The following is a 21,964-nucleotide window of genomic DNA, read 5'->3' on the forward strand; positions in this document are numbered from 1 at the left end:
GAAGGAAGTGTGAACGGCCCCGGGGACAGAGAGCATTGCAAAACTCAGACAATCTACAGAAAAAGATGTGTTCTTGCACGCTGTGTGTGTGGAAGTGTTTGCCACCGGGACACGGTTGCCCTCAAAGCCCGGGGCTGCTGCGTGGGGCCTGCCCACCCCTGCCTGGACCCCTCTTCAGCTGCCCCGCAGCCCTGTCACCGCATCCCCACCGCAGGCAGCCTGCCTGTGGCTCCTGCCCTCTCCCTGCCAGCCCCGGGGCTGCATGGCCGCTCTGACCTCCTCGGGGAAAGTATCTCCTAAGAGCTCCAGCAAACAACGGTGAGCAAAAGCAGAAGGAGCCTTGTTCCCTCAGTAGGGTGGATGGGCATTTTGAGAACTGGTACCTGCTTTGGGGGAAAACGATTGACTTTATTCTCAGTGGTGTGATGCTAGATTGTCTCAGAACGACAGACAGGGATGTTAAGTAACCCTCAGCGCGGTCACTAAGCATGCTTCCCTTTCAAGAAAAGGGAAGTAGGTTTTTGTATTGCTCTGGAAGAAAATACTTCCCATACAATGTCCTGACCGCCAGCTCTGCACTGGCGTCACAGGAGGAATAGCTCTAGGAAGTGAGCACACCGGTTTCTGCTTATCAGTATCAAGAAAGAAATACATGTAAATGTTGTCAAACAGCATACACTGCTGGCTTTCTCCAAATCAATCCAAGCCAGTGGTCCAAGCACTGGCCTGATCTCAAGAGGAGTACCCCAGAGAAATAGCAAACCAGTAACACATACACAGCAGGAGAATTAAAAAAAGGTAGTGAAGAATCATTCTGGAGTTTAGACTGCAGAAAGCTGTGGTTTCAGAAAGTGGGGAAATCTCAGCCTGGCTTGTCTGCACAAGTGCATGGGTTTCATGTAAATAGCAGAGCTATATCAGTCTTGAAAAGAAGCTGGATAAAGGTCACACCCAAATCTTAGCACCAAACCAATAATTTGCACAACCCGGGATTCTCTTTTGGGCCTGAGAGGTCTGTGCTTCTCAGGCGTGCCCAGAAACTGGGTGGCTCAGGGCCAAATCCCACAGAGCAGGGGTAGTTGAAGGGCTGCTCTGTGGCCACTTGAAGCATAGGGCCAGCCTGTCACTGAAGGCAGCTCCATTTCTGTGTTGCAGGGGGTCAGATCTGCTTTTGCAGGGCAGGTCCTTGACCAGCTCTACCTGCTAAGTATGCTGGTGATGCCCAGGCTGTGGCTGTCCCATGCTGCCCCTCTGCCTCCCAATGGCCCTTGCATGGCCTTGCTGGAGATATTTGACTCGCCACCCTCTGAAGATCCTATTCCTGCCCACACAATGGGCTGGGAACCCACCTCGTGCTAGGTTTTGAATTCTGTTTCATCACCACATGCTTCACTTTGTGCCACTGCAGTACCAAAACTGAGGGTACTGCCACTGCATTAGCCTGCTGAAGAACCAGAGCCTAAATTCATCCAGGCAATGTAATTAATAGTGTGAGAGTTTTATCCATGTAGGAACTGCTTGTGAAATGGCATTTTCATTTCCACTTTCAGATTAGTTCTCTGGCAATGACTAATGATGCACAAGTTGCTGTGCCCACTCTACTTGAGAGACTTTAGCAATGTTCTTTGTTGCGTTACGAGGAAGCCTTCCTTCCTCTGAGGTAACTGTTCCTGGGAAGGGAGTGCTTTCAGCCCCAAGTTGAAATGTGTCCTGGCAACCTACCTGATTTTCCCTGTCCAGTAAAGTCTTTTGAGGATCTCCCTCAGCAGAGGGAAAGCAAACAGCCACATCCCGGTTTTCCCAACACACAGCTGGCATCTTAACCACATTTTTCCTGCCTCCCTTTGAAAATATTAGCAAAAAAGAATTAGGCTCATTCTTCTACAAAATAAACACACTTCTTGTGTGATGTTCATATTTCTGCTGCATGGTCTAGACATTAGCAACAATTAGCTTTATTTTGTCTTAATATAATGATTATCTAGTACAGGAGAAAGGCTTGTACGGCTAAATACAATGGATATCAAGAATGTCATGATTTACTTCCTGAGCAGTGTGCATACCATACTATTTGGGCCAGACCAAAATCAGAGCTGAGTGAACCTGGGAATAAAAAGGAAATCAGGCAGGGGGGACAGGAATAGCTTCCTTCCTTGATCTTAATCCCTTCCTAACGTCAGCAGCCTGCTGGTTTCTCTGAATGAGACAGAAATCAGTGGATTAAGAGACAAATTGACCTTTAATTGTAAACTGGGATATGACTTTACATGACAGAGCAATGGATAATGTTATTTTACATAATTGGTCATAAACCCTTAGTTACTTGAGGTTTAATACTTATTTTTTGCTGTCGACTTTATTTTCAATGCAAAAATAATTTGCAGCCCTCCATTCCACCCCATGAATATTTCCCCAACAAAGTATTTGTTTCTGAAAGTCCCAGATAATGACTCATACTGAGTTAAAAAAAAGGAGAAGCAACATCTTTTTAAAAGTATTAACAATATTCTCTCACAGGCAGATGTTCCCCTTCACTGCACAGCATGAAGAGGGGAAAAGGAGCAGAAAAACTGCAGTAAGAAAGGGGGAAAAAATGCAAAGATCAACAGAAACTTGTGAGGCTGCAATATTACACCTAACTTTGGAATTTCCTACATGTTGTGCAGACAGTGTGGAGTTGAGGAGTTGAGGGTCTCTTTGTGGAGTTCCAGGTCATGAGGAAGTGAAGTCATGGAGCAAGTGCATGAAGCATGTGCATCCCTAAGAAAGGTCCCAGATTTTTATTTAAAAAAAAAAACAAAAAAAAATGGAAGAAGCAAAAATAAATCTGACATTCAACTATTTTTGGGAAGTTATTGGGTCAAGATGCTCTGGGAAGCCCAGTGGAGGGAAATGGGTGGAAATCAAGATATTGTCCAAACACATTTCTTATTCTGCAGTCTTGTTACACTGAGCTCACTCGATTCAAAAGTTGTTTATGAAGTATTTTACAGATGGATGCGCTCTTTATCCAAAATGCAAACTGCTTAGCCAAGGGGCCTCACATCTGGATTAGTCTGCAGATCAAAACAGAAAACAGTAGTTGCGTTTTTAAGCGGCTGCTATCTGTAGCAGACATAATAGGAGTGATGATCACTGAAGACATTTATATCAATACAATTTGCAAATGAAATTTATTTCTCTATTTCTGACAAGCCACAGTGTTCTGGTGGAAACATTTCAGAATGTTTGGGTGTCTGATTTTCTTTATCACTACCACAGTTGAAACTTATTGCCTGGTTGCATGCACTGGTATTGGGAAAACCAAACCTGGTTAAAAACAGAAGAATAGGTGTTTAATGTGAAAATTAAGTAACACAAGTTCTCACATAAACTGCTAATATACCAAAGCCCCTTATCCAAAATCTTGTCTCAAACTAAAAGGAAGATTGAAGCTTTTAGGAAGATAGTATTCCAGAAATGCCTTCTGTGAGCCAGCCTTCCTTACCCTAACCCCTGTTGATAATTAACTTAATTAATTTCATGTCATAGGGAAAAGAAACAAATTGATTCCTCAGCCTAACTGTGCAGCACTGTTCTGCAAGCTTCGTATCAGCAGGTTTACAGCGTGTTTACACAGGTTATAGTCAGCAGCTAGTTGTATTTTTGGCACAAACTGTCTTTCATCTACACATAAATTATCTTTTTGTTTCCTTTTTGCTTTATCTTGTAATTTATTCTGTTGATTTTTAATCATTTTTGGAAGCGGTATGACTTTTTCTTGGAATGCATTGTACTATCATAATGTTAATGTGGACAAATTTGCTAGCTGTCTTCAAAGAGCTCCCATCCTGCAAGGAACACAAAATGCATGGCTTTAGATATGGATCAGGCAGCCTGTTCCTACTGTTTCATGGCTAGAGATGGTCTAAAAATGGTGAAACAGCTTCACTGAGCCCAAAATATTTTCTGAAAAGGACTTGGGTTCCATTTCTCTGCCTCCGAATCTGGTTTCAAGGCTGCTGGGAAACCCACTGCTGATGCCTCTGACTGAGCAGCAGACAGCCCTCTGTGCTTGTCATAGGTGCTCCTCATGGAGCTCTGGGGCAGCTCTCCTGCTGTGCCAGCAGTCTTGGGCTGCTTCAGGAGTATGGGACAGGAATGCCCTCTCTGCAGTCCAATTACCTGATCATCCAAAAAAGACAGCCTCTTGTGCTCCCAGTTCCTGGAGCACAGACCATAGACCTAGCGCTTGAAATCCTGAAACTGTCATCAGAGCTTTGCTTTCAGTGTTGTGGTAAAAAGCTGGAAGTGATGAGAGTCTGGCTTGCTCCAGTTGTCTTTGCTGGGAAAGGAAGGAATCTCCACACCTGTAGTGCTTTCTCCTGCTCAGAATCTTTATGCTGGTGGAAGAGAGGACAAGTGTGCTAGTGAAATGATCCTGGTCAGTCCTAAACAGTGCTACTGGGGAATCCTCACTGAATTATGACAATCCCTATAAACCAGTGTTGAAACAGCCCAAAAGTGCCTGCCTTGAGTTTTGCACAAGGTCAACTAAACATGTTTTTTTAAAGTCGGGGCCATATTCCAGCTTACATGAAAATATGCCATCTCATTCATGCTACTGTAGTGTGAATTGCACATACATAGTACTGCAGGGCAGTTGTTGATCTGCTCCTTTTCTCCTAGCGTGTATAGGATAGCATAGCATGGGCTGTGCTATGCTGTTAGGCACTGCAGCAGAGAGGAGGCAACTATAGGAGCAGCCGAGTTCAAAGCGAAAGCTTTCTGCAGCCTGGAGGTTTTGCCCTCCTCCATCTTCAAGGTTTTTGCATCTGTCCCATAGCCACCAGAGAGAAAGATACACACACTCATATGCCAACCCACAACAAAACCCACACAGCAGAGCTGAGGAGCTGTCACCCGGAAGCTGACTTACCCTAAACTACTCTGCTATTTCTCATCACACTACATCTGGGTCTGCTGTCACTGCTGCGTCCGGATGAGCTAGACCCAGTTGCCAGGACTAGTTTGGCCTGGATGTGCAGTGGTCTCTGGTCACCTCTTGAGGTTTTGTTTTGTTTTCCCTCTCAATAACGCAATTGTTCTAATCTGATGGAAAAGAAGTCCAACCAAAACAGCCAAGAGCACAGAACACCACTCTCCTTTTTTTATTTCCCCTATCTCGTCTAGAAGAGTTGATTTCCATAATGTTTATTTCCAACAGCCACTTCAGCTTCCTGCATCTGGTGAGTTCTTTGCATTTTCTTTTTTTTTTCTTCTTAAAAGTCTTAATGTGAATTGATGTTCTTAATCAAATTCAGTATCTTTAGTTTTACTAATAAGATTGTGAAATTGGTTCACCTAATCAGTTTTATTTTTAATACCATTTTTTAATTACTCAGTATTGTGATAACCTGTTAGACAGTGGTCGAATCCTGCCTACAATATGTTGCAGAGTTTGTTTCCACTTGAGTGTAAAAAGGCCTTGTATAAAAGTAGAAAGAGGGGTGTGATGGGCCGTGCCATGCTAGTATTTCCCATGTTAACTAATGTAAGAAAAAACAGAGAAGATGAGAATTGCTTGAAAGATGGTGGTCTGATTCTGACCCCCTTTGTTGTTATATGAATTACAAACCCATAAGAGATAAGTCTGTGTAAACCTGCAACACCTCAAAGGATGCTTTCTTCCCCATTTGTGAGGCACATCATAGCTATAATTGTTTTGCTTCATCTTAAATGTCCCCAAGCAAATTTGGGTGAAGATTTTATTGTAGGAATTTGAGAAAGGTGAAATTTAGGTTCTTAAGGGCTGAAGTGAGATTGAAGGTATTTTTAATTTGCCAGCATATCTGTCACTGGCTCTGGTTCTAGCAGCTGCTTGGCCCTGCTGACTCTAACAAGTTCATCTACCACCTTCTAAGATGAAAGGGTTTTGTTTGCTGTCTAAATGGCTGCGGCTGTAACTCTTTGCTTTCATCTCACCCCACGGCTTCTTCTCCTCTGCATTCTGGGCCATCCATGGCATGCTCTTGGTGTGGTACCCCTTGGAGAGCGGTATGTATTTGTGCACGCATGCACAGATGTGTGCACATCCATTTCCAGATTTTCCTCCAAAACTGCATATTATGATGCTTTAGTGGTGGTGGAATGTCTTGTCACATTGCCAATGAGTGGCAGTTAATCTAAAAGGTGAATGAGAAGGAAGCACACAGAGGCGGGAACCATCGCTCTGATGCAGTCCCCACAAAAAAAATCTGAATGTGGCTTTAAGATTTTGTAATTTCTCCTTCCAGATGTGTTTTCACCTGTGAATGGGGCAAGAGTGTGGCTGTGGCATCTGCAGGAGGCTAGCTCTAACCCGGGATTTACCCTGAAGAGGAAAAAGGTAGGATAAATGAGATTTAGTTGTTAGGAGGCACATCTGCCAGCATTTTTTTTGTGTACATGCCCATCTGGTGCTGCTGTCAGAATAAGGTGGGATTGTGCATTGCACTGTGCTACTTGCTATTTAAGGTTTCCCAAACCCACCATTTAGACCAGTGGGTGTTTACAGATGTTCCAGTAGAAAAGACCATGCACATATACTTACTTAACTTTAGAACGGGGTTTAATCTAATTTTTCAGAGAGAGATCTGATGATGTAGTCATACAAGAGAAGTCAAGTTTACCAGAGAAAGTGAGGTACAGACTTGATGTGAATACCATGTTTGAGACTTGGGCAGCAGCTACAGGATAGAAAAACCCCACATGTGCTTGCTTCCTGCTAAGTTGAGAGAGTAGGCCTTGATGGGGCGCAATACCAAGTTTTTTATTGACTAGATTAGGTGTTGCAAAGCAGGAAAAATAATAGTTTTGTATTTATGGTGAATCTGTAGTTTTGTAAGTAACCTGTACTTACTAAGTTCCAGAGCAAATTAACATTTTAAAAATGGGCTTGATTTTCATGTATAGCAAGACATAAATTCACAGTCCATCAGCAGGGCAAAGTGGCTGTATATTCGTGTCATTCAATCCCACTTCAAGGGAATTTTACTGTGCCAAGCAGCTTGAGATGGTCTCATGTCAGAGGAGCATCAAGCCTTATGTGATTGCTTGTATCAGAGGGCAGTCCCTATATCCACACGCATCACAGTAAAACCATGAAGCTGGAACTACATTTCCGGAAAGTTACTAAAAATACTCTTCCAGCCTGGTGACCAGCTTTCTCAATAAAATGTTTATATGTAGAAGTTTACTAGATCCTGGCTCAGCTGCTCCATTGGGAGTGTGAATTTGGGAATGAAATGAGAGCACTTTCTCTTCTTCATAAACCCAGCAACCAAGAGACTGATGCTGAAGTTGCATCAGCTGGTAACAACTGCTGGTGCCAGTGATATCAGGGAGGAAATCTGTTGTACAACACGGGGCAGTCATATAAATCTTTAAAGATGTCGGTGGATGCTTTGCAGGATACGCAGAGCACACAGGAAATGAGCAGAAATCGTGGTGGCGGTCTTGCAGGCTGCGGCACTGGCCTGTCTTGGAGAACAGCAGGTCTGCACCAGCTGCAGCTCCTGAGAAGCTTTTCTTGGTGACTCTTTCTGATAAATAACTGGGAGGACACCCAGGCAAGGCGACGAAATTCTGCTGTTTCTCTTTTTGCCTTTGCTGTGTAGCTCTAGATGCATAGCGCAGCTGGCTGAGAAGCTTTAAATGAAAAAGATTTTCAAAGAAAAATACCTCTTGTCTCTAAAGCAAACACACCAACCCCTTTTTCTTTATAAAATGCTGTTATTCTATAGTTTTCATTAAGTAACAGCTGAATGTCACTGAATGCACTGTTTAAGTGCTTAATTTGATTTGGCATTGATCATACAGTGAAAAATTGCTGATTTTCTAATAATGCTTTTGATAATTGTTTGAAAAGAAATAAGAGACATAACTATGAAACTTGATATTCCAGGCATCATACTATGCAGCTTAATATCATTTCCAAATCAGGTTCTCACTTTTTGGCCAGTGGTGTGTGGTTTTATTAAATCAACAGTTTTCAAACGTTTCCATGCCATGAGCAGAGCTTACAGCTAAAAAATGTCTTGGGATGACCCCAACATAGTAATTAAGAAAGGAAGTTGGCTGCAGCTGTCTCAAGCCCACTGTTAAAGCATTGCAGCTTTAAAATACTGGTCAGAATCACACAGATAAAATTAAGTGATGTAACAACAAAATTTGTAGCCTGCAGCCTACCTTTAGCTCTCCTTCCCAAAACCAAATACAGTTTCATATGTGCTTGTCATAATTTAGTTGTGCTTGAATTTTTACATCAGTGAAGAATGGGAAAAACTTCGTAATCCACCAAAAGCATTGGTCTGCAGTAGAAGGGGAGACTTTTGTAGCAAGCAAAACCTCTGTAATGCAGCAGTGAGCAAGAGCACTTGCAGTCATGGGTACAAAACCTTGGTGTATCATATCTAAGATGGGCAGCTGCCAGAGTAGCAGGGAGCAGTAGTGCCAGCAGTCATGTTCTTGCTGGAGGCTGTGCTGGAGGATCGCCACCACTGCTGGCATGGCAGCTGGAGGATAGCTGGGAACACACTCTGAACACTGACCACAAGTGTGTGCTCCTCACAGAGAGGCTGCAGGAGCATTTGCTCGTGCCTGGTCCTGCCTGTGGCTGTGCCTGGCATTTGTTAAAGATTCCTTGATCTTTCCCACCCTGCCCAATCACTTGCTGCTGTGTCTGCATTGTATTTCTTTTGCACAAGGAATTGTTTGGTCTTTGGTTGCAGAAGCCAAGGAGAAGTGTTAATTCCTAAGGAATGAGGGTGGCACTGAACTTGGCATGCTTGTCTCTACCTGATGAAATGTATGAACTCACTGGAAACCACATGAGGATTCTGCTGTGATCTGGGGGGTCAGTGGTGACCTATCACATACAAAAGACTAAGAATGTGCTGGGAAGGTAACACATACTTCTCCTGGCAGGAGCTGTCATGGAGGGCTGTGGTTATGTACCATGCACAATGAAACTTGTCACACGCAACTGTGAGCATGGTGTACCAGTCTCAATAACTGACACTTGACCCATGTGAGGTTGTTGTACCATCTGGTGATTCCTCTTCCTTATGAGTGACAACCTCTTCCTTATGAGTAGCAGTAAGTTTTTTTGAAGGTTATCCTGGTTTATGTCAAACTATGAGACTGGCTGTCCTAATATAAAAGTGTGAGACCAACACTCCTGCATAGTTTGGGATGGTATCTGGTTTGGTTGTCTCCTGTGCATATGGTCATTGAGAGAATACAAAACCTGTCACTCTCACAAGAAAACAATTCTTTTCTTCTGCTGACTGCCATGCCAGTGGACACAGCTTGCAGCTTGCCTTTGTTTTCTTTTTTCATTAAATGATTGTGTATAAGAACTTGTAAAGTCTTTAAGGTTCAAAGTTATTGAATTAATGACATACTGAATTATCTGTTAACTTCCTCTCATCATCTATGTGCTTGTGTTTTCCTCATTACAAAAATGTATTACAAAACATCTGCCTTAAAAGTCCCTCATGTAAATTCCTTTATTTCCATAAATTTAAATGCAGGTTTTAAAATTCACTTATCCTTCAGTGGAGTTTTAATTCTAGATGAAAAGCCATTGGGTAAAATATCTTTGAATTTGAATCAAGTCCATCAGGATTCAGAAATAAAGCATGGGAAATGTTCTCATAATGTTCAAATGTAGCTCTCCAAAAATATCTCTCTTTCCATATGTGTGATCATTTTCATGCAAAATATGTAAAAATCAAGAAAATCAAGGAAAACTTTCTATGCTTCCCACTGAAAACCAGAAACTCTGCATTCAGATTTACCATAGTGTGGGGATTTGCATGATCTTTAAACCAACTGAAAGCCAAATAGATGTCAGCTTTAAGTACCTCAAATGGCTTCTCAAAATACTGAGCTGAAGAATGAGTGAAAGGATTTATATATTACTTTTGGTGGTAAAGAGTAGAGGCTTTTCTCTTCTTAACCTATTCCATATGACCCAGTGCTGTCCACAGTATTCTATGTTTTATATGAAAGTGACAAGAGATTAAGGTTATACTGTTGTTGAAGTAAAGGAAAATAGGTCCTGAAATATATATTCTGCTATGGCATAAGGTTGGTGTAAGATACAGATCAAAGTAAAATCTGAACTACCAGGTATAATTTGGGCTAAATACAGGGGAAAAAATAAGAAAACTTGATGGTATGTTTGTTTGAAATTGAGCTTTAATGATAACTGTGCATGGGACATAGGCAATTTAATGTAGGCAAGTATACATGCCCATTTATTGTGTTTAGTTCAATTTACTACAATTAAGGGATTCTAGGGAGCCTACATAGTGAGAATTATTTTCCTGTCTGTCCTGTAAATACATATTAACTCTTCTCCTTGTGTGGGTTCAGAGCATGAATGCCGAGTTGTGGGATAGATTGTGGAAGGCAATTCCTTTTTTAATTTATAAAACAAATCGAAAGGGTGGAGAGCTTAAGTCAACAAACGCAGGCAAAGTCATGATAATTGCATGGTTTGTATCGCACCTTCTGCCTGTGAAGCAATCGAAATTATTTCCAAGCAAACCCTTCAAATTTTTAACATTTTCATGTACATGCGTGCACACACAAAATTTTTGGTTTAACTTGAAATGATGGCAGTTTCCTACAGCTGAAATCTACACTAAAAATGTAAACAGTCTTATATATAAAGAAACAAGAAAAAGCTTTTCGTTGCTGGCAGTTCTAAGGGGAAAAGCTAAAATTGTCAGCCAGTTTCTCAGTGGTTTAAAATAAACAACCAACCGAATTATTGTTGCTTACTTTACTAGCTTTGCTCATTAACTCTAGAAATTTAACATTCATCACAGTAAAACTGAAATGATATGCAGCAAATATGTGTTCTTCCCAAATAAAAAAAAAGAAAACAATATGTTTTAGCAAGGAGTCATTATTGTGAATTGTTTGATCAACTGAAGCATCGTTATTTGCTGCTCAAAACACCTATGTGTTCAACACATTTTATTCTTATCACAAAATGTGCAAAAAATAATCTTCCATCAAATTGGCTAATTCAGTTCTAACTATCATTTCCCTCCTTCACCTTTATCTCACAATGAAATCAAACCTATGCATATGTATAATTTAATGAACATGGAGAACCTCCTGCTCCTCCCCCTGAGGTTAGGAGCAAAAGATCTGGGCTTGAGAGCCTCCTCATTTTGTGGCAGGCATTTTATAAAACCAGATCAAAGTTAAACCTGAACAGACCTCTGAAAGTAACCTTGGAGATCTGGTGAGGGATCACATGGAGGGCTGTGGGGAAATACTTCTTAAAATACTTCTTAACATTAAGGAGGGTGTTACATCACCTGTATCATTCATATATTAACTTTTAGCTATACTGTTAATATTGATTACTTGGTAGTGTTTAAAAGACCCAGTCAAGAAGATCAGGTACAGTGCAAACAAGGGAAAGTCCTCTCCAGGTTAGAGTCAAAACATGCAGGAGCCAGCCCTCACCGCTGCACTTAACACAGGCTCTGAAAGTGAGGAAGCCTTTCTGCCTGCAAATGCAAGTACATACACGGAGTTGCTAGGCTGTTAGATTTAACATTTTGCCATGTTACATATCTGCATGATTTAATATAAATCCATACATCTCTTTAACAATAAATAATTGTAGCATATTGTAAAGATGTGTCTAGAAAATTTAATGGCTGCATACACAGTAAAAATCTAATTGTTTACAATGTGTGACCATGTAATCTGTGTGTAAGTGTATGACTATTATCTGTTAGTTACAAACCTAGGTTACTGCAAATCCAGATTTATCACAGCAGTCATTTCTGTCAATGTGTGCAAATGTGTACCTATACGTAGAAACGGCGTAATGTAAAGACCATGGTCGTTTCAATAATGCTTCCATTCTTTCATGGAAAATATATATGCAGGTTTTCAAACGACAGTAAAATATCTTGCCTTGAATATGCATCTGTATTGTACAGCAATCTGTCATGTAGTCTTTTCAAATGGATGAATATCAATGTGTGCATATCTATATACATGTCTATATACATATATATAGACATATAAACACACATGCTTGCACATATGGATGTCATATTTTTGTACATGGATGTATAGATTCATTATTGAAACAGTTATGTTTTTAAATATACACTGCTTTATTTCCAACATTTTTGTGTATGTATATATATGCATATACTCTTCTATGCAATCAGTCTAGCAAATGATGCATCATTCTGCAAGAAATGACAAATGGTTATTTAAAACTAAAACCTATTAGTTGTGCGTGAAAGGGAAATGGATACTTCATGATGATATTGCTTGTATCTCTAGATGGTAAAAAAATGCCCCCAAACCAAAAATAGAAATAGGGAAAGGGCTAGGCTTTCTGGAAATAAAACACAATTATTGTTGAAGGTTGTAAATAAAAGAGTATTTCACATTTTGTCAGTAAATAAAAACAAAAACAAACTGGGGAAATTTTGAAGAGTTAAACTTGTAAAAAAAAATTTACAAAAATAAGTTGTGCCTTTTTGATTTGTCTTAAACTTCAAGAAAGGTGAACTGTGTTAAAAAAGGATGTGGCATGAAAAATTTGAAGTGGTTTGAGGCCCAAAGCTGCAAACATTTCCACATGCGAGTAATTCTGTACACACAGTAGTCTCATTGAAGTAAATTACTCAAATATTATGCATTTTATATAATCAGTCCTTCAGTTTGACTACAGTGCACTTAGACTTGAGTGGAAATTTTATGTGAGTCCATTCTGATAGAGTAGCTTTTCATAGGTACGTGTGATAGTGCTACAGTCGATGCACAGCACTTTATCCATGTTCATCTGCAAGTGTATCTGTATCCCCATCTGGACCCAAAAGCAGTTCTATGTCAGTAAGGAATACGTATACATACACACACACACATATATATGTATGTGTGTGTGTACAAAAACAGACTATGAGGGAACGCTGATAGACAGATGGTTGGTGAACTTCTGTGTTTGAACGTACACACATGTGACATTTGCACACCAGCTGCTCCATGTACAACTTTATCTGTGGTGAGGCTCAAGAAGAATTTCTTCTCTGTTTAAGAGCAGAGGAGAAAAATAATCATAGGGAAGGGTGGGAAAAAAAGGTGATATACCCATGTTCTTGAGGAAGAGAAACAGTCAGTAAATGCAAGGGCATGTGCCATGCTTTGGGCACGACAAGTGCTCCATTTCTGCTGACTTTGGAAGGCAGCAGACTGAAAATGGCACATGAACTGGTGGTTCTCTGTGAAGGGGTTACTTTCCTGCACTCCATTTACCCATATTTTAATTTGGAGAGGATGGAACACTTCTGCTGAAACTGGGTCACTACTGAATGCTGTGTAATGCCATGAATACCACAGAGTCTGTAACTTACCACATCATGCCATAAACATGTGGAAAGAAATTACTTCAGACTCATGCCTTGAATTTTGGAGCAGGAATTTAGCACGGCCAGATCTGCTTGATTTCTATTGAATTTCAGATCTTGGATTAATACATGAGAGTCTTACAGGCTTTTTGTTAATTTTTCGAGTTTTTTGTTAATTTTTCAAGTGCAATCATTTGTTTTCATGTTTATTTTTTAAGTAGCTGAATCAAGGTGTGATTATCACAGTTAAAGGGCTCCTGAGATAAAATAAATCTTTCTTTGGTCTAATTGGGTAATTAAAAGGAGAGCTAAATAGTTTTTCTCAGGGACTATGGTAAATTGAATAGATCTTTAGACAGGCATTATCCATTTCTTTTATATATATTCATTATAGGTACTATTACTAAAGAAACGAAAGATGATTTTTTAATATAAAATATCTCATTATACAGTTCTTTATGTATGTGCAGTGTGTAAGCGTGTGTGTAAATATGTACATTTTCCCATAAGGGAAGCTGTTGTCCTTTCATTAAGACTTCACCTCTTATTTAATCTTGTAAATAACATTGGTCTGTATTTGTCACTATTTTATAGCAAGATTCCCCAGTCTTATATGAGAGAGTTTCTTTTAAATCTAATGACTTGCGTTCCCTTGCTAATAATAAAGTTGTCAAGATGACTGAATATTTCATCATAAATCCTTTTCTTCAGTTTCAGTTGTTAAAACTTCCGAAGAAAGAAACTGAGGTTTAAATTTTCAGGTGTTGTCTTGATCCAGAGGTGATTTTTAGTAAAGGGTCCTAAGAAAGTGGTTGTCCATTTTCTTCAAATTTCATAAATTAGAAATTACATATACATAAAAAAAGGTTTGTTGTTTTTTTTTTTTTAAACAAAGCACTGAAATTTGAAAACTGGAACAGAATTCCAGTTTTGTGAATAAAGGAGTGAAAGAAAAATGTCTAAATTTTTATGTCTGCAATATTTTTTAAATGCTGGAAGAAGATTGTTTTTGAGATGACAAGGCATGCTGGCTTTGAAAATATGGGTTCACTATACATTGCTTGCTCTTCTAACTTTAGAAAGGCATTGCAGGTATGATTGTACTTGAGGATAAAGTAGCTGTATAAAAGCTTTCATCCAAGCTTCTAGGCATCCTCTCCATTCTTCAGAATATCAAAACAGATTGAGAGATAGTCTGGCCACTAATCCATCAGTATTATTAATACACTTGCTTGTAAAGAGAAAGAGTTGAATACAGATTCTTTGGTTGGAGTAGTTTGGGGCAAAGATGTAGCACCTTGCAAAGGTACAGGCTGTGAGAAGTTCTCCTTCATGGCAGTGGTACCACCACTGAATGCCACTATGGACTGAAACTCTGACCCTGTCTGAGGCGACGGGAGGCTGTTCAGTAAACTGTCAAGACAGGGCCACTTTGTGCTATAGATCAAAATTGTCTTAAAATGAGTTTAAAAACCAGGAGGCAGCTAAAGCAAACGTTAGAGCATCAGCTTAATGCATGACAGGAAACTTCACAGTATGGGGCCATTTGCTTGCAGACCAGCTGCAGTCTCCAGACTTTGTGCAGCTGATGTATTAGTTTTTAGTAGCCCTGTGCTGTGGCAGCAAAGGTCTGTGCAGCAGTCTGCAGGTTTGTATCTGAATAGAGCAAGTACAACTTATGCACAGAGTTGAAAACAAGGTAGCATGACCTGGGCAACTTGGTCATCTATCTGAGCATCCAGATTGGATCTACAGCAGATGCGGTGTCTCTGTCACAGTGGCCAGTTGTCTCCCTACTGCATCTTCTGAGTGCTGCCCTAACCAGGAAACAGCATTTCTGCCCTGTCTCGATTTCCTGCCAGCCTTCCTCCTCCTCTCTCTCTGTCCTTCTGCTTTGCAGGAATTTTCTGAGGCACTGTCCTTGCCCTGCAGTGCCCACTGCACCCACAGAAGTGAAGGTGTAAAGCTGCACACTGTTATTTCTGGTTGGTGAAGTTACTCTCTATATCACTTTCCTTTCCTTGAAAGCCTCTAAGATATGCAAGGAGAGTTTTTAGGTACCTGCATTGCAGTTAGAAAGAGCAGCAATTACAATCAACATAATAGAGGGGAATTGTTGGCAGTTTTGCAGACCCCCTTCTGCATGAGGTGAGATTTGCAGGAGTAATGTAGGCAGGCAAAGAGAATACCTGCATTCAAGCATCACATGGCAAGTGGAAGTCTCTTCAGTGTTTTTCAGCTTTTTTTAGTCGTATAAATATTTTTATTTCCTCACAATGTCAGGTCTCTTCAACAGCTAGTATACACAGTGCTCAAACCGAAAAATTAGCCTACTCTTATCCTGATATCAGCAGAAACTGCGCTGAGACCTAATTGTGGTAGAGACCGGATAATGACAATAATGGTTAGCATGTTAATTGCTTTAACTCTCTGAAGAATTTTATGACTGCCTGATCTAAAAAGATGCAGGACATGCTCACAATGATCTTACAGTAGATGCCAGAGAATGAAAATCACATTTGGTTCAGTTTATAAACTCACCACTTCTGATAAAAGAAGTCCTTGCTTTCCTTTGCTGGTAGAATTGTTTCAACAAATATGAGATTATCTTTTCATGGGATGTATATTCATGTGAATCCTCCACCTACAAAGAGCTTGGTGCTGCTGTGATCTTCTTCCCATCCTGTCGTATTACAGGCTGATAACACAATTCACCTTCTCCATATCATATTCAGCCATGATCAAGTGTGAGGAATTTACTTGGATGAGATTGCTGAGGAGCAGGACAAGCAGTGACCAGAGAGCAGCTCTTGTATGCCTTCTCGCGTGCATGTCATCAGTGAAGTCTGAGGGCTCTGTGAGCACACACCAGTGCCATGGTTCTACATTCCAAAGACAGAGGGAACAAAAATAGGAAAGCAAAACAAAAAAGTCGCATTAGTTGCATAGATAGTATAATACAGTTGAAAAAACAGTGCTCTATCTAAAACTGTGCAAGAGTTTTCTTTGAGGTTAATCTTGAATTTTATTAAAGGTCACTACTTAGAATGACTACATTAGAATTAAACATATATTTTTAATAATATTTTAAAAGCTCTCATTTTATTATTAAAATAAAATCTTCTATTGTTACGAGTGATGAAAGCATAAATCAAAGTAGTGTAAAAGAAGATACAGGTTTATATCTGGAATTCCAGATCTAAAATGGACTTGATAAAGTTAGTGAAATTTGGAAAAGTAAATTGTTGGGGAAAAAAAGAAATAATCCATCAGCAGCCTAGACTCAACCAGATGTGATCAGAAGATTTTGTACAGTCTTTTAGTGGCTATGTCATACTGTAGTGTCAGACCAAGACCATAATCAAAAATGTACAAAAAAAAACCCAAGCTTTTGCAAGTATTTACACAAGTGGATGTATACTGGAGTACAGAAGTGCCCAGTACTGGCCTGTGTTTTAAAGTACATTGGTTTCTGCTGATGTTTAATCTGAAGAGTTTTCCATCAATTGGGCTGAACTTGTGTAATTGGTTTAATACACTAATACTGCTCTTACCCTGAGGCTTGTCAAGGACAAGCTATGTGCATAATTAAAAAGATACCTTCAGTATGCACATATGTAGTCCCAACTATATACACAGGCACATGAACTCCAAATGGCTGTGAACAAAAGGAGGATCAGGGCCACTGACAGCGGGCTGTCCCCAGGATCAGAGTATGGACCTTGTTATATACTTGTACATTTTTAATCATCAATAGATTGTAGAACAATATAATTTGCTGTGAAAACAATTTTGCACTGCCATGGTGAATATTGCAGCTTTTGTTATTTGTGTGTAGAGTAGCCACGTTCATTAGTCTTTAGTATCTATTTCAGGCTCTAATCATTTGTACACTTTCTTTCAAAATAGCCAGCATAATCAGACCTGGCAATCAACAAGCTGTGTACCAGAACAATCCTTTTACCTGTCTTTCTCCATTCTGGCATTTATGAAATAGCAAAAATCATGCTCTGAACATCCTTATTTTCCCCCACATCCAAACACACATAAAATAATGAGCCTGAAAGTTTTAAGAACTACTTGCACCAAAGAAAGGTTTGTTCTGAAAGGATGTCAGAGAGGAGCTCTTCATCAGGGACTGTAGTGATAGGACAAGGGGTGATGGGTTTAAACTTAAACAGGGGAAGTTCAGGTTAGATGTAAGGAAGAAGTTCTTTACTGCGAGGGTGGTGAGGCACTGGGATGGGTTGCCCAGAGAAGTGATAAATGCTCCATCCCTGGTGGTGTTCAAGGCCAGGTTGGACAGAACCTTGGGTGACATGGTTTAGTGTGTCCCTGTCTGTGACAGGGGACTGGAACCTGATGATCTTCAGATCCTTTCCAACCCTAGCTGTTGTATGATTCTATGATTCTACAGGATGACTTCCCCTGGGAGCATGCAGCCTTGTCTGAATCATATGCTACTGGCTTGTGGTGAATTGTGGTGTTCTCAAACTGTACTGCTCACACAATTTTGAAGTAGAATACCCTGAAGGAAACATGATTATGCATTTAAGTAATTGGACTGTGTATCCTGCATATACTTTTCAAATTTTTCATAGACATAGTTTGTAAATGTCTTGTTCAATTCTGCTGAGAGCTTGTCTGGGGAATGGGGAAGGTGGGACAGTGGAGTTAGACCTATTGAAGTTTTACAAGCAAATTTCCAGTGGCTGCCACCAAAACTTAACTTCATGGAGCACCTTGTTTCCCAGCAGCCAGGAATGCCGTGAAGTGGCATCAGCCTCCATCCCACTTCCTAGAAGCAAGCTGAGATGGTGAGAGCGCTGGCAGACCAGGAAGCACTGTCTGTTGCAATGACTCCTCTAGATACCGGTAACTCAAGTACGCGTGAGGACTGCCCTGCAGGCTTGGTGCTGCCTCTGTAAAACGCAATTCTCTGGCCAAGCTGCTGATACATCTTTTGGCCAGTAGACTGGGAGAGATACAGGTGTGCTGGGAGCACGAGAGGAGGTAGGGTGCTGCACTACAGAAGAAAAGCAGGGGAGTTGGCAGTAGCAATTGTCAGTGCCTGTAAAATGTTCTCTCTAAGCTCATCTAGCACTTTTCCTTTGTTTTCCTCTTTGTGGAGTAAAGCCAAAGCTTTGAGTGTGTTAGAAATGTGGGTGGGTGGGGGTGGGTGTTAGGGTAGTGAAACTGGGGAGTATAATGGTAATGTAAAGTATATGCTTTTGTGGTCATTATTCATTTCTGTGCAAATGAAAAAATCTGAAGCTGTTACTTCCATCTTCATGTATGGAAACAGAAATGCATTATTTGTGTAACATACACAGGACATTTTGAAGTTACGTGTGATACTTTTCAAAATTACTTCTGTTGAGCAGAACTAGTTTCCCCTCAGTTTGCAGTGAGTGATTTTTTTGTAGTATCTTGTTTGTCGCCGTGGATGAGCACTGAATCTTGCACACGGCTAGTGGGGAAGAGAAAAACACTCTCAAAATAGGAAAATTTGACTGAATGCTGGCAAGAGCTCAAAAGTAATTACCTACTCTGAAGAGGTACTCTCAGTTCAGTTTTACAACAGAGTAAATGTCAGGGGAGCTGTATCCCTTTCCAATGAAATGGTTTGACGGGGCAAGCAGTGCTGGTGTGGCTTTCTTTGGTTTGTGCTTCTTGCTTGTTGAAAGTGATTTGTAAAAAATATGTTGAACTTTTTGATATTTTTGCTGTGGATCCTTCATTGCTTTTGAAATCCGTTAAGGCTCATCTTGATTCACACCTCAAGTCCTTGCTTCCTCATTGTCACAAATGGCTCTGTATTTCTGCTCATTATAGGATTGCTTAAATAGCCAAACTGGCTAGCAAAGGATTTTTTTTCTTGACTACCTTTAGAGAGCATGGGTGCATATTAAAGGGAACCTGAACTGATCAGTTAAGAGGGACTCGGGATTCTGCCACTCTTGGTGAAAGTCAAAGGCAGTCAATGTCTCACTAAAAGCAGGTTAGTACCAGTTATACTGAAGTTAAGTTGATTTTATTGATTTTTTTTTAGACAATTGGAGGGAAAGAAATCATTGGTGTCAGTGGAGAATGGCAGAGGTGATAGGACTGTTAGCTCCTGTGGAGCACCAAGAGGGTTATTTATGTGAATGGCTGTTTCAGAAGCAGCCACCTGGGAGGGAATGGCAAGGTTCAGCGTCCTCAATGTGGGGTACTCCCCATGGCTGTCCAAAGACATGTCCAGGCATCTTTATCTTGATAAAGAATGTTCTGTTCTCTATGGGTTATAACCATTACATTTTATTTTTCTTCTTCCAGAAATGTCATTTGACTCACTGAAGAATTAAAGCTGACAGCACCACAGGTCTGTGTGGGAGAAAAGGGGTTTTTAGACTCAAGTGACACAGTCAGGTTTTGAGAAGAGACTTGGATGGTTTCTCACCAAATGGAAGTTATCTAGAAAGCCTCTGAGACCCCTGCATCTCTTCATTCCACTTCTGCTGTGTGGAGACAGTTCTCTTGGTCCTGAACATTAATAAAATGCTGGATTCAGTCAAGTGTGTCCTAGTGGGAGACTCTGCAGTGGGGAAAACATCTCTGTTGGTACGTTTCACCTCTGAGACTTTTCCAGATGACTACAGACCTACTGTGTATGAAAATACTGGAGTAGATGTCTTCATGGATGGTGTACAGATCAGCCTAGGTCTCTGGGACACATCTGGCAGTGACACCTTCAAAAGCATTCGCCCCCTCTCATACCAACAGGCAGACGTGGTATTAATGTGCTACTCGGTGGCAAACCACAATTCCTTTCTGAACCTGAGGAACAAGTGGATCGGTGAGATCCGCAGCCATCTGCCCCGCATCCCTGTTTTGGTAGTGGCCACTCAGACTGACCAGCGGGACGTGGGGCCCTACCGTTCCTCCTGCATCAGCGCCATAGATGGGAAGCGGCTTGCCCAGGAAGTACGAGCCAAAGGCTATCTGGAGTGCTCTGCCCTCAGCAACCGTGGGGTGCAGCAGGTGTTTGAGTACGCCGTGCGGACAGCAGTCAATCAGGCCAAAAGGCAGAACAGGCGGAAGCTCTTCTCCGTTAATGAGTGCAAGATCTTTTGAGGACCGTCAGCAGTGGGTTCTCCCGTTCATTCCTTCTGTTTTCACACAAAGGTACTGCGCTAGAGAGCATGGGAGGTGAATCAAAGGAGGACTCCTGGCAGGACCACAGTGCAGGTGCCCCCACTGAGACAGATGTGCACTCTATCTGACCATGCATGGGCACTATCTTGAAAAAATGAAGGTGCAGGTACTTACCCTTATTCACAAGCCTTTGTTTGGACTTCCCTAGCTTGGACTGGAACAGACCTAGCCTGGAGAGCTACAGGTATTAGCTATGCTGATTTTGTTGTTGTTTCTGTTGATGTTCCTCACTTGCTGGTTTGTCTACATTTGTTTAATGACAAACATCTGCTTGTATCAACCCCTACCTCTTGACATGTCAGTCCATGTGGAGTTATTTTGTTGTTTGTTTTTTTTTTACTTTAAAAACTTTGTGTTATAAAATCTGACCACTTTGTATTCTATTTAAAAGACATTGTTGTAAAATCCTGACTGTTCTCATGTTTTGGAGGTTCTTCCTTTAGCTAACCACAGACGTAAATCATCTTATCCGTATAACAAATGGCCTGCAGACAAGCCTAGCACTTCTCAGACATCTCCAAGTCACTGCATAACAGTAATGAAATCAAGTACATCTAGCATAGGAGTGATCAAAACTTAGTGACATTTGACAGCTGTCCTGTGGCTTCGTGAGTTTTAGATGGGGTGAACCAGGAGGAAACTAACCTGATTCTTCCTAGACCTCATCTGGTTACAACCCCAAAAGGGCTGGCTTGCAGTCAGAACTGGTTTAGACATATTGTTGGGGTGACTGAGATGAATATGTGCTATCATCTCCTCTGTTGTCCCTGCTATAATTCTGAAGGCAAAAGATTTCAGTCTCCAGAGATGAAAGGTCAGTTTTGGGTTTTGTTGGGTTTTGTTTTTTTCATAAGCACCAAAATTCTCCTGTGTTTTTAGTACCTTTCATCTGAAACAATGAAACCTGTCACCAACCATAGTAAAAAATTAAGTACAGGGCAATGTTGAATGTGAGTATTTAGAATGGCTAAATAAATTTTTATACTAAGTATAGCTGCCTGGGTTGTATCAAACTGAGACTGAAACAGGCTTTGCATCCTGGGGAGCCTGACAAGTCTAAGATTCAAATCCTGACATACCTGCTCAGGCCAACTTACCCTCCTGCACAGAAAGATAGGCTAAGGAGTTGGAAATTCCAGGTGTGTAAGAGCACTCTGCTACAAGATGGAGTGGGGTCAACATGCAATGCTGTGCATTCCTCGTGAGTTGCAGTGTTCCCTCCTCCTAAGGTTATCCGTCCCCTCTGCCCCACAGCACCTGTCAGGTCTTGCAGATCTGTCTCATCCAGAAGTTTCTATAGAGGAAATCCCCTGGGGGATTTCTTAGTGCAGCGTAGTTTTTTCTCCCTT

General features: G+C 40.9%; 1 protein-coding gene across 4 annotated transcripts; it reads left to right on the forward strand.

Annotated features, from left to right (window-relative positions):
• Window positions 1-2,795: 2,795 nt before the first annotated feature.
• Window positions 2,796-21,069, forward strand: RHOH (ras homolog family member H). Of its 4 annotated transcripts, none has more exons than XR_009746577.1 (2): window positions 2,796-5,228; window positions 6,276-7,743. XR_009746577.1 is itself a non-coding variant. In XM_061471366.1 (2 exons), the coding sequence occupies exon 2, from the start codon at window positions 19,959-19,961 to the stop codon at window positions 20,532-20,534; it is 576 nt and encodes a 191-aa protein (XP_061327350.1). In that variant the 5' UTR covers window positions 3,673-5,228; window positions 19,737-19,958; the 3' UTR covers window positions 20,535-21,069. The 4 variants fall into 4 exon arrangements, 3 of the variants coding, with proteins under 3 accessions (XP_061327350.1, XP_061327369.1, XP_061327360.1); XM_061471366.1 differs by lacking the exon at window positions 6,276-7,743 and adding an exon at window positions 19,737-21,069 and having other exon boundaries at window positions 3,673-5,228; XM_061471385.1 differs by lacking the exons at window positions 2,796-5,228; window positions 6,276-7,743 and adding exons at window positions 14,841-15,403; window positions 19,737-21,069.
• The last annotated feature ends 895 nt before the right edge of the window (window positions 21,070-21,964 follow it).

This window comes from Pezoporus flaviventris, unplaced genomic scaffold (assembly GCF_033815535.1).
Source record: "Pezoporus flaviventris isolate CSIRO_AGI_PZ_B2104156 unplaced genomic scaffold, CSIRO_AGI_Pfla_v1 ptg000002l, whole genome shotgun sequence".
In the NCBI taxonomy this organism is placed as follows: Eukaryota; Metazoa; Chordata; class Aves; order Psittaciformes; family Psittacidae; genus Pezoporus; species Pezoporus flaviventris.

Excerpts from the sequence above, each read along its gene's own strand:
- RHOH (XM_061471366.1), top strand. The coding sequence starts at position 19,959 with ATGCTGGATTCAGTCAAGTGTGTCCTAGTGGGAGACTCTGCAGTGGGG.